The sequence below is a fragment of the Microcebus murinus genome, chromosome 7 (assembly GCF_040939455.1).
Source record: "Microcebus murinus isolate Inina chromosome 7, M.murinus_Inina_mat1.0, whole genome shotgun sequence".
In the NCBI taxonomy this organism is placed as follows: Eukaryota; Metazoa; Chordata; class Mammalia; order Primates; family Cheirogaleidae; genus Microcebus; species Microcebus murinus.
The window spans coordinates 94,631,762-94,648,126 of NC_134110.1; the positions used below are offsets into that span (position 1 = coordinate 94,631,762).

The 16,365-nt window shown below is 44.4% G+C and overlaps 1 protein-coding gene across 8 annotated transcripts in view; it reads left to right on the plus strand.

The window, feature by feature from the left end:
- Positions 1 to 16,365, plus strand: part of ASPH (aspartate beta-hydroxylase) — a 214,080-nt gene that overhangs the window by 123,222 nt on the left and 74,493 nt on the right. For all 8 annotated transcript variants that reach the window (XM_076005278.1, XM_076005279.1, XM_076005280.1 and 5 more), the window contains one exon: positions 15,065 to 15,150. In XM_076005278.1, coding sequence (XP_075861393.1) covers positions 15,065 to 15,150 — 86 coding nt within the window. The remainder of the gene's footprint in view (positions 1 to 15,064; positions 15,151 to 16,365) is intronic.

A 16,365-nucleotide genomic window follows, 5' to 3' on the forward strand; every position in this document is an offset into this window, starting at 1 on the left:
CCACAGATTTTTGGTATGTTATGTTTCTATTTTTAGTTGTTTTGAGAAATTTTTTTATTTTCTTCTTAATTTTTACATTGACCTAACAACTTTTTATAGTTTTGACTTTATGTCTGCTTTGTCTAATATAAGCATAGCTACCCTTGCTTTAGGTTTCCATGTGCATAAAATATCTTTTTCCATCCTTTTACTTTCAGTCTATATGTGTCTTTTTACCTCAGCCATTCCCTTAATTATTTCTTATAGGATCAGTCGAGTGGTGATGAATTCCCTCAGTTTTTTGTGTAAAGACTTTATCTTTCACTTTTGAAGGATAGCTTTGCTGGGTATAGAATTCTTGACTTAATTTTTGTTCTTTTATTTCTTTGAATATATCATCTCATTCTCTCCTGGCCTGTGAGATTTCTGCAGAAATCTGCTGTTATTTTGATGGGGATTTCCTTGTATATGACTCAGTGCTTTCCTCTTGCTGTTTTTAGAATTCTCTCTTTGTCTTTGACTTTTGACAGTTTCACTAGAATGTGACTTGGAGAAGACATTTTCGGTGGAATCTTTGTGGGCATCTATGAGCTTCCTATATCTGGATGTCTGTATCTCTTGCATGAGTTGGGAAGTTTTCAGCAATTATTTCATTAAATAGGTTTTATATGCTTTTGCCTATCTCTTCTCCTTCTGGAACTCCCCAAATTCTAATATTTGGTCACTTTATGGTATCCCATATCTCATGTAGGCTTTCTTTATTACTTTTTATTTTGAAAGACCTGTTTTCAAGTTTAGAAATTCTTTCTTCTGCTTCATCTATTATTGAAGCTCTTGACTTTATTTTTTAATTCATTAATTGAATTCTTCAATTCTAGGATTTCTTTTTGGTTCTTCCTTATGGTATATATCTCTTTGCCGAATTTCTCATTCAGATCGAGAATTATTTTCCTGATTTCTTTGTATTGTTTTTCAATGTTCTTTTGTATCCCACTTGAGGTTTTTTTTTTTTTTTAATATCATTCTGTTCTTTTTAAGGCATTTCATAGATTTCCTTTTCATTGGAATGTATTGCTGAAGAATTATTGTGTTCCATATATCCTTGCTTTTTCATCTTTGTGTGTCCTTTTGTTGGTAGCTGCACATCTGGTGTAATAGTCACTTCTTCCAATCTCATGGATTGGCTGTCATTGGGAAAGACTTTATATAGATGTATCTATGGTGTTGGTTGGGTAGAGCACTTTGGCTTTGATTCTGGATGGGTGCAGTAGTGTAGTGTAGTGTAGTCTCCATTTGATTTCTTTGGCTGTGAATTCCTAAGTAGCTTAGGCTGAGGTTGTTAGTAGAGGCTGTGGTGAGGCTTTTTTGGGGCATGGGGGCTCTAGGTGAGCCAGTCCATGGTCACAGTGGTAGTAGCATGCTGGTCCTAAAGCCCTTGGACAGCATACATGGGCACCAGTTGTAGCAGGTCCAGGTGGCAAATCCTCAGGCTTCCAGGCAGCTTGCTTGGGTTCTGGCAGTGGTAGCAGTTGGCTGGGTGGGTGAATGGGTCCTCAGACCCCTGGGCGGCAGATATGGTATTGGTGATGGCAGTAGCAGTGGTGGGCCAACTCTCGGGCTTCCAAATGGCACATGCAAGCACTAGCAGTGGCAGTAGTAGCTGAGTGGGCCAGTCCTTGGGCTCTCAAGTGTGCATGTAGGTAGATGCCAGTGGCAGTGGTGGCAGACTGGCTGGCCTGTCTTCAGGCCTCTGAAAAGATGCACTAACTCTGGTGGTGGCGGACAGAGTGGGTGGATCACTCAGCTCCCAGGCAATGTGTGAGGATGTTGGCAGTAGCAGGCAGGGTGAGTCAGTCTCCAAGCTTCCAGATGATGTGTGTGGGCACTGGCAGGGGTGGTGCTGGGCTGGGTGGGCTTGTCCTCGGGCTTCCCAATGGTGCACATGAGGACAGGCTGCTGTGGGCAGGGCAGATTGATCCCCACACTCCCAGGTGGCATGCAGGGGCGCCAATGGTGGGTTGGAGTGAGTTTGTCCTCAGATCCCCAGAGAGCATGTGTGGATGCCTGTTGTGGTAGGAGGAGCAGGTCGATGCTCAGGCTTTGAGACAGTGCCCTCAAGCACCAATGGCAGTGTTGGTAAATGGGGTGGGTCTGTCCTTAGTGCCCTGAATGGCATGCACGGATGCCAGTGGCAGCGGGCAGAGCAGGCAAATTCCTGCACCCCCTGGTGATGTGTGCAGGCCATTCTTATTTTAATTTCTCTGTCTGTGACATGTCTATTCTCTCTGTCTGCTGTTAGGTTTCTTATTTTATCACTCGTCTGAGGGTTTAACTCCTGTCTCTCAGAGATCACTGTCCTCTTGCTTGATAGAGTTTTTGCAAGTCATTGTTTCATATATGATATGGAAACATTTAGAAATTTGATTTAAAGCGTGCACTCAACCTTAGTATTTGAAGATAGTATCCTCTTATTTATTGTTATTTTTCACTACATCTATGTCAGAAAGGCAATAGCTTTGTTTTTCAGTATGTCAATTAATAGGTTTATGTCTCTGTTACTGATCTGTAATCTCATTTGTCTGTAATAAGAAACCTGCCATTTAAACATGTATCTTCTCTATTTGTTAACATATCAGAAATAGTTTTTCTGTCATTTTATTAACTTGTTGTTGCCCAAGTAAACTCAACTATTTCTCACTCCCCAGAGACCAGGATCTTCAGAGTTGGCTTATTTATTGAGCGTTTGTGATTATCCTATTACATGTACTACCACTCCTATAATACAGCAAGATTAATAAATTCTATAATGTCAAGTTTTCACTCTCATAGCACAGGGCGAAGCTCTACAGGTATCCTTGGATTTCTCTCATTGCGATTATCATATTGTATTTAAAGATTTCCACCTGAGTTTGGTGAAATCTCAGATAATATCTAAAAGAATATGAATCCCATGTAATTTCTGTTTTAAAGATAAAATAATAAAAGCCAGTCAATATTGGTGCTGACAAACACCAATCAAACTTATAGACCTTGTTGGCTTCTGACCAATCAAATGAAAAGTAAGATTGTATCAGAAACTAAGCTTAAAAATACCTAAATTATCATTCATATCATATATACAGTAGTTTCTCCTTATCTGTAAGGGGTTTGTTCTAAGAGCCCCAGTAGATTCCTAAAACCACAAATAGTACCAAACTTTATATATACTACATTTTTTCCTAGACAGGGATACCTATGACAAAGTTATGTTTATAAATTAGGCACAGTTAAAAAGATTAATAACTAATAATAAAATAGTACAGTTATATACTGTAATAAAAATCATGTGGATGTGGTCTCTCTCAAAATACCTTATCGTACTGTACTCAGCTATTTTCGAGATCATGGTTGACTGTGGGTGTAAGTGAAACCTCATGAAGGGAAGCCACAGGGAAGGGGGCCTATTGTACTAACCTGTAGGTATATCTGAGGTGTTGCAGAGCAGAAGCACCTGTAGCTGTTTTTATTAGTGTTGGGGTTTGGGAATGTCTATTTTGTTTCAGGATCCCTTGGAGATACTGAAGTGTAGGCTTAGAAATTGTTTCATTTAACATTACTGGGAAATCAGCACTTCATGGAAACAAACATTTAAAGGTGATTTTAAATACCTTTAAACATCACTTAAACAACATTGTTAACATTGGGTCGATACTTTCTAAAATACTTTTTATGCATCTCTTTTTATTAATAAAATGTGTCCTGCACATAATTTAACTTTCCCTGGTAATCAGAGACCATACTGCTCATTTTAGTGAACATCAGTCGTTGTATCATGCAGTGATGGTTTGGGGAGCTTTTAAAGGATGTGGCACCATTCACCTCTACACAGTTTGACCCAACTTGCAATGCTGTTTGAGATGGGTTTGTTTCTTGTGGTGTTTCTGCTGCTGTTCCTTCCAGCGTGTCAGCTTATACCTGCTGCTGAGTGTGTAGCCGGTTCAGACAACCTTCATGCCTTCTTAATTCATTACCTGCAACAAATTGAGGACTAGAACCAGAGGAGGACCAAGACTGTTAGAATTGTATTTAAAATAAATTTGAGGAAGGTGGCTATTCTCTCATGGAGCCGTGCATGTGGTGATGAAATTCATAGTGTCTGGAGTGGCCGCTGGTAAGGCTGTGACTGCTTTGGCACCGAAGGGGTTTCTGTTATGTATAGAAAATACATCACTTAGTGTCTCTGAAATTTCTAATGTAACATATGGGGTCACATCTGTTAAAGGATTATTACTCTAGAAGAGAAGGGATGTGTAATTTATTAAAATAACCCTATGGGGAGACGGCCAACTACATTTAATAAACTTGGAATACTTGCTGTCTCTACTGAATGCTCCCAGCTGAATCTCGTGTTAGTGCAATAGAGGGGCAGATGAAAACAATTGCCCTTTATAGAATGTTTGCTGCGTTGTAGTAGTTGGTGTCTCTCAGCTGAAAAATATTTATGTTAACTGTTTGGCTTAAGCTTTGATTATTGACCTCCTGCTGTTATGTAGTTGACATTAATTCTGGAAAGAACAAAAAAAAGTTCATTTTTCGTTTTACAGCTATTCCTTAGCTGTAGGAGGCCGGGAAGGTGCACCATCCCTAAAGGCTGGCAGGTACAACCGTCTCCCAAGAGTTGCCCAAATTCACCTCCTCTTCCAGTAATGCTTACCTACGGAGTAGATAGCATTAAAAAAGAAGTCTCAGAAGGGGTTATTTTTGGATCAAACACATTAATTTTTCTTTCTCACGTAGTGATAACACAAACAAAGGCTCCTGCCAGAAGCACTTCCAGGGCCGTCTGCTCATTGGGTTTCCCAACAGCAAACACCATGCCTGTCTCTCAGTGTGACAGCAGACTTCAGACCCCAGTGTGAAGCGTAGCAGTAGGGAATGCCTTGCACAGTTCCCACTTTTAAATGAAAGAGAAAAGAACTAATGGCTCCTACCCATGTCTCCTGCCTGGTAGATTCAGGTTTGCTTTCTTTGCCTGTGCCCAGCAGATGGCATTTCATCAAAAATCCTAATACAGGATTCTTGAATTCTTGAATGTTTTCCTCTGTTGTTTCCTCCTTTTGAATCATTTGCCTTAATTTATAGATTCACCTCACTATCAGATAATTTGGAGGGGACATTTCTTTCCTTATATTGAAACCTATCGATTTAAAAAAGAAAAGCAAAATTAATGTTCAATTCTAATGAAGGAAGATTAAAATAAGTAGTGGGGTCTGTCTTGGGCTAACTGTAATTTTTATTTTATTTTATTTTCCGAGACAGAGTCTCACTCTGTTGCCTGGACTAGAGTGCTGTCGTGTCAGCCTAGCCCACAGCAACCTCAAACTCCTGGGCTCAAGCGATCCTCCTGCCTCAGTCTCCCAAGTAGCTGGGACTACATGCATGTGCCACCATGCCTGACTAATTTTTTCTATATAATTTTAGTTGTCCAGCTAATTTCTTTCTCTAGAGACGGGGTCTCGCTCTTGCTCAGGCTGGTCTCGAACTCCTGAGCTCAAACGGTCCACCTGCCTTGGCCTCCCAACGTGCTAGGATTATAGGCATGAGCCACCACACCCAGCTGGCTAACTGAAATATTAATTACCATGAATGATATTGCAGCGAAGTTGCTTTATGTGACTATATTGAAGCTTCAGACTGCATCTCAGTCAGATATAGAGCAAGTTTTTCTTCAATATCTTATTTTGTTCTTGCTTTTCCCTACCATAAATCGTTTTACTTTTTAGATTATTGTTTTATTAGATTCTACCTTTGGATAACGATAACAAAAAGCAGTCTTATATTTTATGCTTGAAAACACATAACAGACTTCAGGGAGCAAAGGAAGTTTGGTGTGATCCTAGAACTCTTTAGTACTTTGTTAGTTCAGGAAATATAAACTAGATGCAGATACAGTGTGATAAAGTTATTAGTTGCCCAAAATCTCTGCCAGGGAAATGTTTGACCATTGAACAAATCTGGTCCCTTGAGAAAAAAATTAATTGCATGAACATTTACTAATAAAGTAGATCATACATATTTCCCACATAATTAAAGAGCAGAATTTTATCATAACTAAAAATGTACTGTAGATGAACGTCATAATTAACATTTTTGTGAAGTTTTATGTTCCATGACTTTCCTTTCCGGCAGCAGGAGGAGAGTCAGCTATTGTTCCCATTTCATGGATGAAAATATGAGGGCTCGACAAAATTAAGTTACCTTAGAAGTAGCAGAACCGAGGTTCACATGCTGCCCACCACATACTCTGTGGTCTTTCTGCCAAGCCAGGATATGTCTGTGTAATATCTAAATGTTGGGTCTTTGAGACACAAAATGAAGGAAAATTACTGTGATTATTAACTGCCTTTACCCTTAGAGACAAGTAATACAAAGTTCAACTACCTCCTTTATAAAACATAATACTTACATTAATACTTAATTCCATTCTGTCATCACTCTCAAAGCCCTCAGAAACACCCCATTTTCTTAACTTCTGGGCCAGATACCAAAGACAGAAAATTGGCTAACAGCATAGACATTGGAGACTATTGGAGGCAACTCCAAGCTCCAGTCTTGGCTCCTACTGTTTGCAGTTTGTGCAGCCTGGTTAGTCACACACACTCACAGAATAAGTGCTCCATAAATTTCAACTGTTATTTTCAGCAAAGAGTTGGATGAGGCATTAAACAGTGACTCAAAACATAAATGCAAGCTGCTTTGGGAAGTTTTTGTTCTTCTAAAATTAGCTGAACTTTGCAATCCAACAACTCACTGGTTGGTTGTGACTTGTTTTATGCCATGTGTACCCTAAATTACTCAGTATACTGAAAAACCTGAATGGAGTAAGACGTGGTATGAGTTCAGTGTTCTCTACAAGATCTTCAGTGGGGATTATGGCGCATGCGCCTACCTGCTTTTTCTCCCACCTCTGTCCTCTCCATTGTTGTCCACTGAAACTTTTGGGGTTAGAACTCTTTATAAAGCAAGTGGCTCTCAGTTCATGCTTTATCTTGATTGCTTATAGTTTTCTGGTATTTTTGGACAGCTGATGTACCTACATTACAAATTGACATCACCATTATCACCCTCTAGAATGTCTTGATTCATTCATGCTTGCATGCATTTGTGCCTTCAGAAACATTTGTTGAGGGTTTCCTATAAGACAGGCCATGTGCTAAATGCTGGGAAAAAATTATGCCTAAGACACGGTTCTTTCCTGACAGAAATTGACCATCCAGCAAGGGAAGGAGGCAGGAGGGAGAGGGAGAGCCAGTGGATGCTATGTATACAACCACCGTAAACAGGCCTGAAAGGTTCACTGTTTCTAGAAACAGAATGTTATCTGTGCACAGGAGAGAAAGGAATTCTTTTGTGCATAAAGATGTCTTAAATGACTTGATGGAAGAAATGGCATTTAAACTAGGTCTCAACAGTTGAAATACAAAGTGTTATTTGGTAGAAATAAAGGGAAGTGTTTTCCAGACAGGGAAAATACCAGGAGATGAGTCAGAGAAGTGTCACTGTTCATGTCAGAGTTGCGAAGCTGTGTAAGGAAAACCTGAAGTCAGGTTCATTAAGGTGTAATTTACATACAATATAATTCACCTTTTGCAGTGTGCATTTCTGTGAGTTTTGCCATGTGTATAGACATCTAGATGCAATTTATCCACCACAACTAACACATAGAACTTTAGCCCCCAAATTCTCTTGTGCCCCTTATAGTCACCCCATTTCCCTATACCAGCTTCTGAAGCCACTTAGCTGGTTTCTGTTCTCACAGTTTTTCATTTTCCAGAATGCTGTATAAATGGAATCAGTCAGTATAAACTTCACTTGATCTACTTAAAATTCACCCATGCTGTTGCGTGTATGAGTGTTATTGCTGAGTGGTGTTCCATTGTGTGGATGTGCCACAGGTTGCTGATCCATTTGTCACTTGATGGACTTTGGATTTTCTCTACATTTGGGCTATTATGAGCAATGCTGCAGTGAATATAAAAGTCTTTGTATATGTTTTCATGTTGTTTTCATTTCTCTTGAGAGGTAAGTAGGAGCAGGATTGCTAGGATGTTGTCATCCTGACAAATTTCATTTTTATTTCGGATATTCTTGAGATCTGTGGTGTATTTTAAACAATGTGGTGACATGGATAGATTGTGTTTCAGAGAGATCCTCAGAACAATGTAGAGCATGAGGACAGACTGGAGACAGAGAGACTGGTTGGGAAATTGGTGCTTCGCAATGTACCTGTGGCAGAAATCGCTATTGTCTTCAGTGGAACCAGCATAGGATGTAAAGTAGTATGAAGATTCTGTGTCTGTTTTTGTTGATGATTAACGTCTCCCATGTACCATAGTATGACAGCTTATTCCACAAACTAAGTGGAAATGAAAATGAGTCAACATTAATTTTTATACGATCTGAATATGCATCATTAGTGCTTTTCTCTTGCCTTCTTTTATTTTCCTTCTTTTCCATTTTATTTGCTCTTAATATTTCAACCATGGCATGGCAAGGGAAGAGGGGCTTTGAAAAGCAGCCGGTTCCTTTTTTTTCCTTCTTTATGTTTTGGAAAAGGGTAAAACACTTGTGATGGCAGTGATTTAAAAAAAAAAAAAAACAACTTTAATGTATGTATGGAATAGACAGCTTCCTCCTAAACCATTTTGGAAAATCCAAGTGCAGCAAAGTTAATAATCCTTTCCAGTACCTTATAGGTCTACTTTGAAATACTATTAACATGATTTAAATCAACTGAAATTAGAAGTGCAGGATTTTTGAGTTCAAAGAGACCTTAAAAGAACCAGCCTGAGTCAACCATTTGTAGATGAGAAAACTGAGGCCAGAGAGCTTGAGAGAGTTCACGGGGATGCCCTCACTAGCCAGAACAAGGACTGGTTTCAGCAGCCCGACCACATGCCTGCCCAGAACACGAAGGAAGGAAGAAGATATGTGTCTGTGTTTTTATAATTGGGAAAATTGCCTCAGGCTTTTTATACTTTTAATCATAAAAATAGTCATGATAGAATCAAATTTGAATTTCAAAGTGAGGAGCAATAGTTAGAAACTATTAAATATGAAGATATATGAAAAGATGGGACAAAGTAATTTCTTGGTAACAGGTGCTATGAGAGTTTTAATATTTTAAAAATGGCTATTTTTGTGCCATTAAAATATTATGACACTAATATACTTACAGTATTGCTCATTAGCAAGCGTATTATTTTGCTGTTGACTTTTTGGATGTCCAAAACTGCCATTCTGTTTTTTTCTTGTAAATAAATCTCATGTTAACTTTATATCACAGGAGACACATTGAGGAAAACCAATAATGCCCACAGTAAAGCCTGCTACGCAGGGGCATGCCTGGCTTTCCTGGAGGTCCCCCTGTCATCCTGTTGAAAGAGATTTCCAGAAAAGCAAAATGGGCAATTGGGAGATATAAATCTGTGCTGAGATGACAATACACAAACTCCCACCACTATAAATCCACATCTCAGTCAAGTGTCTATTGATTTTCCGTATCAGCATATATGGTAACATATAATGACATGCAGTTGAAATAAACCATTAGTCAATGTTTTCAGTCTCTGCTTTAGACAGATTTTTCAACAATAGAAGGACTGAGGTTCAGGGAAAAGAGGAGAATGGAATAAACAACATAGAGGATCGTGGCTATTTTTTAAAAAAGCGTGAGTGCTGAAATAAAAGGTGATCAGAGTGTGAGCTTTATTACCGATGAGAGCTGAACTGAAGGATGGAGCTCAGAGAATCAGGAATAACAGATTTCTTAATATTGAACCCCAGAATCGGACACACCCGCCCGCTCCCTGCGGCATGGGACCGCCCTCGTTCTTCCGCGCGGGCGCCTCTTGCTGTGGGTGTGATCAGCTTAGCTCAGTATGCAGGCTTTTGGGAGGCAGCAAAGAGGGGAGACCCAGCTACGCAGGCGTGTTCCTTCCCGGGATGGTTAAGTCACGTCACCTCCCCTGCGGGGAGAGGCAGGAGACCAAGGTTGTTAGGACAAAAGAGCTTTCTCTCTTCTTGGAAACCAAGAAGTAAGTAAAGTGAGTGTTTGCTTCCTCCCATGTGGGAAACAGGAGGGGATTTCAGTGATCTTATCTGTGACCACCTAAAAGACCATGTTCAGGAGGTGGAGAGGATAAACGGCAATATATGTACAGAGCCAGGCCCGGGGTCTGGCGTGGAGTGAGTGCTAAAAAGACAATAGTGATTCTATTCCGTCTTCCTCTGGGTGATTCCCACATGTTCTTCCTTTGGCCCTGTGTTACTTCCATTCCCTAACCCAGTTTCTGATTTGGACACCCGCGTGCCAGGGCACCATTCTGTGAAATAGGGTAAATACAAGAAGGCATGAATGTGTGAGGAATATAGCATATTCTGTGGCTGATCTACCAAGTTTAAGGCATCTGTGTCAATAAGCACTTGGATTTATGATTTTGTAATGCAAGAGAAAATGGACTAGTTATTTGTAACTCAGCTTGAGGATGAAGTAGTTAAGGTCCTACTTTGGGGGTGGTGAAGGCTGACCTTGAAGAGTGTAACATCCAGGGATTCGCAGAGTGAAGGAGCCACAGAGGAGACGAAGAGAAAGTGAAGAGGCCAGAGAGTGAGGAGAACTAGGAGTGAGGGCAACATGAAAGTCAAGCAAGGGATCGTTTTAGGAAGGAGGAGGAAGGAGGAAGAAGGAGGAAGGAGTCAACTGTGACAGAGGCTGCAGAGGAGTCAGGAAAATAGGAAGAAAAAGGAACTAGTAGACCTGCAGAGAAGGCCGTAGATGTGATTAGCTCTCAGGTACTGAGCACGTACGGTCTGCCAGGCACTGTGCTCTCGTGTCACACATCAATTTAATTCACGGAATCACTGCCCCCACTTCATAGAGGAGGAAAGTGAGACTCAGAAGAGTGCAGTCCCAGCTCAGCTTGGACATGACAGAGCTGGGACTCTGACTCTTGCCATCCGTCACTGCACCGTGGAGCCCTCCCTCCTCTGGGAGACTCGCTCCCGCCCCTGCGGCGGGTGAGGAGGCTGATGTGTGAGGAGGCCGGTGCGTGAGGAGGCTGATGCCTGAGGAGGCCGGTGCGTGAGGAGGCCGATGTGTGAGGAGGCCGGTGCGTGAGGAGGCTGATGCCTGAGGAGGCCGGTGCGTGAGGAGGCCGGTGCGTGAGGAGGCCGGTACGTGAGGAGGCTGCACCGTGAGGGGAGGGCAGAGAGGACGGCAAGCAGCGGGCAGGCTGCGCTGTGTCTCGGTTGGTTGGTTTGCTTTGAGATGGCAGAGACTTCAGAGTTATTAAATGCGATGGGGGCTCAGGAGGGAGCCGCAGAGTGAGAAGACTTTCAAAAGACAGTGTTGGTGGGGGCTGTATGTGATGGGGGATGTGTGGTGGGGGTGTGTGTGTGGTGGTGGGGTGTGTGTGGTGGGGGTGTGTGTGTGGTGGGGGGTGTATGTGGTGGGGGGGTTGTATGTAGTGGGGTTGTGTGGTGAGGTGTGTGCATGGTGGGGGCTGTATGTGGTGGAGGGGTGTGGTGGGGGTGTATGTGGTAGGGGATGTATGTAGTAGGGGGTGTATGCAGTGGGGGGTGTGTGGTGGGGGTGTATGTGGTGGAGGGTGTATGTAGGGGGGGTGGGAGTGTGTGTGTGGTGAGGGGTGTATGTGGTGGGGGTGTATGTAGTGGGGGTAGGTGGGGGTGTTTGGTGGGGGATGTATGTGGTGGGGTGTGTGGGGGGGAGTGTATGTAGTGGGGGGTGTATGTAGTGGGGGGTGGATGTGGTGGGGGTGTATGTAGTGGGGGGGTTGGCAGGGGGGTATGTGGTAGGGGGTGTATGTGGTGGGGTGTGTGTGGTGGGGGTATATGTGGTAGGGGGTGTATGTGGTGGGGGTGGGGGTGTAGTGGGGGGGTTGGTGGGAGAGGTGTGTGGTGGTGTGTATGTGGTGGGGGGGTGTATGTGGTGAGGGGGTGTGTGTGGTGGGGGTGTGTGTAGTGGGGGGTTGATGTGGGGGTGTATGTGGTGGGGGAGTGTATGTGGTGGGGGAGTGTATGTGGTGGGGTGTGTGTGTGGTGGGTGTATGTGGTGGGGGTATATGTGGTAGGGGGGTGTATGTGGTGGGGGTGTGTGTGTGGTGGGGGTGTTGGTGGGAGAGGTGTGTGGTGGGGTGTATGTGGTGGGGGGTGTATGTGGTGGGGGGTGTGTGTGGTGGGAGAGGTTTGGTGGGGGGTATATTTGGTGGGGGGTGTATGTGGTGGGGGTGTGTATGTAGTTGGGGGGTTGGTGGGGGGGTTGGTGGGGGGGTATATGTGGTGGGGGGGTGTGTATGTGGTGGGGGTGTGTATGTGGTGGGAGAGGTTTGGTGGGGAGGTGTATGTGGTGGGGGGTGTATGTGGTGAGGGGGTGTGTGTGGTGGGGGTGTGTGTAGTGGGGGGTTGATGTGGGGGTGTATGTGGTGGGGGAGTGTATGTGGTGGGGGGTGTGTGTGGTGGGTGTATGTGGTGGGGGTATATGTGGTAGGGGGGTATATGTGGTGGGGGTGTGGGTGTAGTGGGGGGGTTGGTGGGAGAGGTGTGTGGTGGGGTGTATGTGGTGGGGGGTGTATGTGGTGGGGGGTGTATGTGGTGAGGGGGTGTGTGTGGTGGGGGTGTGTGTAGTGGGGGGTTGATGTGGGGGTGTATGTGGTGGGGGAGTGTATGTGGTGGGGGGTGTGTGTGGTGGGTATATGTGGTGGGGGTATATGTGGTAGGGGGGTATATGTGGTGGGGGTGTGGGTGTAGTGGGGGGGTTGGTGGGAGAGGTGTGTGGTGGGGTGTATGTGGTGGGGGGGTGTATGTGGTGAGGGGGTGTGTGTGGTGGGGGTGTGTGTAGTGGGGGGTTGATGTGGGGGTGTATGTGGTGGGGGAGTGTATGTGGTGGGGTGTGTGTGGTGGGTGTATGTGGTGGGGGTATATGTGGTAGGGGGGTGTATGTGGTGGGGGTGTGTGTGTGGTGGGGGTGTTGGTGGGGTGTATGTGGTGGGGGGTGTATATGGTGGGGGGTGTGTGTGGTGGGAGAGGTTTGGTGGGGGGTATATGTGGTGGGGGGTGTATGTGGTGGGGGTGTGTGTGTAGTTGGGGGGTTGGTGGGGGGGTGTATGTGGTGGGGGGTGTGTATGTGGTGGGGGGTGTGTATGTGGTGGGAGAGGTTTGGTGGGGGGTATATGTGGTGGGGGGGTGTATGTGGTGGGGGTGTGTGTGTAGTGGGGGGGTTGGTGGGAGAGGTGTGTGGTGGGGTGTATGTGGTGGGGGTGTGTATGTGGTGGGGGGGTGTGTGGTGGGGTGTATGTGGTGGGGTGTGTATGTGGTGGGGGGTGTGTGTGGTGGGAGAGGTTTGGTGGGGGGTATATGTGGTGGGGGGTGTATGTGGTGGGGGGGTGTGTGTAGTGGGGGGGTTGATGGGGGTGTGTATGTGGTGGGGGGGTGTGTGGTGGGGTGTATGTGGTGGGGGGTGTATGTGGTGGGGGGTGTGTGTGGTGGGAGAGGTTTGGTGGGGGGTGTATGTGGTGGGGGGTGTATGTGGTGGGGGGTGTATGTGGTAGGGGAGTGTATGTGGTGGGGGGTATATGTGGTGGGGGGTGTATGTGGTGGGGGTGTGTGTGTAGTGGGGGGGTTGGTGGGGGGGTGTATGTGGTGGGGGGTGTGTGTGATGGGGTGTATGTGGTGGGGGGTGTATGTGGTGGGGGGTGTGTGTGGTGGGAGAGGTTTGGTGGGGGGTATATGTGGTGGGGGGTGTATGTGGTGGGGGGTGTATGTGGTGGGGGGGGTGGGGGGTGTATGTGGTGGGGGGGGTGTGTATGTGGTGGGAGGCTGACCTTAGGAAGAAGAGCCCTTCTTCCTTTGTGACAGGATAGAGCAGATGCTGCTATGTAGATTTACTATCAGGAAATTGAGGACGTTCTCTGATTGTTCTCATTTCTCTCTGTCCCTCCCACTTCACAGCACTCCCCACTGCCAGTCCCCTTCTCTAGCTGGAACATTCTGCTCACCTTTCATGCTTCTGTCCTTGTCACTCTGAGCTCCCACATCCACCCCCTCCCCAGGCGTTGCCAGGTGTGCACCGCAGGACCCGCCTTCTCCCCTGCGGGCGTGACTCCCTCCAGGAGGAGGGTCCTCCCGTTCACCGGGTACCGGGGTCCTGTGCAGAGCCAAGAACTGCTAAGCCAGTGTGAATGACTGCATGCACATTGCATTTGGGACATGGTGCCACCCTGTAGGAGTTTATGGTTTGGAAAAGGACTAAGATAAGTCCACAAAGGATTACAATAATAATGAAATTATAATATGGGGGAAGGACCACAGAAGAGAGATGTACAGGATGCTGTGGAATTAAAGAGAGAGAAAGGATGAGTGGAGAGAAGAGTGTGAGTGATTTCAGGAGCAACCTTACAAGTAGCGTGGTTTGGAGCCTGTTATTGAAGGATAGGTGTATTTTTGACTGACAGAGATAAGAAACAGGCCATTTTATTTACATAAGGTAACAAAGAAATGGCAAAAAACTTACTTGGAGAGCATGGAGCAGTCTAGTTTGGCTGAATTATGGAATATAGCTGGAGTGATCTGTCCATGATATACCAGAAAGGTCTAGGATGCTAAACTAAGAAATTCTGCTTTTCTTGATGCCTTTGAGGGGAGCTTTTCACTTTCATCTTCACCTATATCAGAAAAAGTTGTGAATATATTAAAAAACTATCTCAACTGGTCTTTTGGGCTTTCAGTTCAGAAGTTGATCGTGATAGTTTAGACATCACACCTACCATTTTCATTCCAGAAACTAGCTAGTGTCACTGAGAGTTTCAGGATAGCAGCATCCACCCCGACTTGCAAGAATACCTTTGAGTTTCCTTGGTAGTTACTGACTTCGTCCAACTGTCCAGGGGAGAACAGAGGTGAGCCTGCTGTGTGCTTTCTCCTGCATATGTTGCAGAACAACCCCAGGTTTCTCACTACTTGTAAATCACTATTCTTAATCTATTTCCAGTCAAGTAAAAGTAAAAATTAAAATCTTTTTCTCTTTCAGTTAAGAAAAAGAAGCCTAAACTTTTAAACAAATTTGATAAGACTATTAAAGCAGAACTTGATGCTGCAGAGAAACTCCGTAAAAGGGTAGGTTGATATTTTTGTTTTGCACAGAAATGTGCAATGGTTCTGTTGTTAAATAAACCCAGGCATTACTCTTGGTTTGTTAAAAAGTAATAAATGTAAAAGAAACAACCTTTGAATAGAGTAGACTTTTCCCCCAGGCACATCAGCATTCCACGTGAAATGAACCAAATGGAAGAGAACTGCAGCCACACGGGCAAAGAGCAATACAGCGCCCCTCGGGCCAGCTAGCACAGGTGGCAGCACCTCCATCGCAGGCTAGTGCTAGAGTCTTTGGGCAGATCACTTGGCTGTTCTGAGCCTGTTGGCTTATTTAGAAATTTGAGAATAATAAATACTTTTATGTCTCCTACCTGCTTTTAGTAAGGATCAAATGAGATTTTTAAAACATCAACACTGTCATGTACCATACAAGTGGATGGGTATATACAAACACAACAAGTAAGATGTGCAATGTTTGGGGGATGGACACACTTAAAGCTCTTACTCGAGGGGGAGGGGGGACATGGGCAATATACGTAACCTTAACACCTGTACCCTCATAATACGCTAAAAAAAAAAAAAAAGAAAAAAAAGAAGAATATATCAACATTCTTCCAAAAGTCACATTTTCATTACATATATCATAAATCAGAAAAAGAGAAGACAAAACATAATAAAACACATGAAATGCCATAGGCTCTAAACCATGCAAGGAATGAAGTCAACTGCACTTCCTTGGTGGTAGAACAAGGAAAACAGAATCAGACTGTGAGACGAATATCGTTCATCAGAGCAGCTGTTCTGCCCAGAGCCCAGAGAGAAACACCATGCCGCCATCTTCCTGAAGGGTGCGCTGACGGACCGCACAGCTTCCTCTCTGCTGTCACACCAGTGGGTTCTACAGTGTGTCTGCTGGCCTGTGTCTTATCCTTCAGCACAGCTTCTTGGCCACATGCCCAAACGGGGTGAGGCCCAAGTACGTGTCTCTCCAGTGAACTCTCGTGGTCCTAGGACTAAAATATAAGCTGTTTAGGAACAGATCATTTTCAGGCACTTCTTCACAGACATTGATCTGGCAATTGAGTTTTTAAAATAAGAACTGCATAGTAGCGTTAGGAGCTGTATAAGAACCCAGGAAAGAGACATTCTTTCAGACTATAAGCAAACACATTTACTTTGCCAGCCAGCCAAGGTGACAGCAGAACTGATGGCTCCTTAGGAAAGCCACATGGCCTC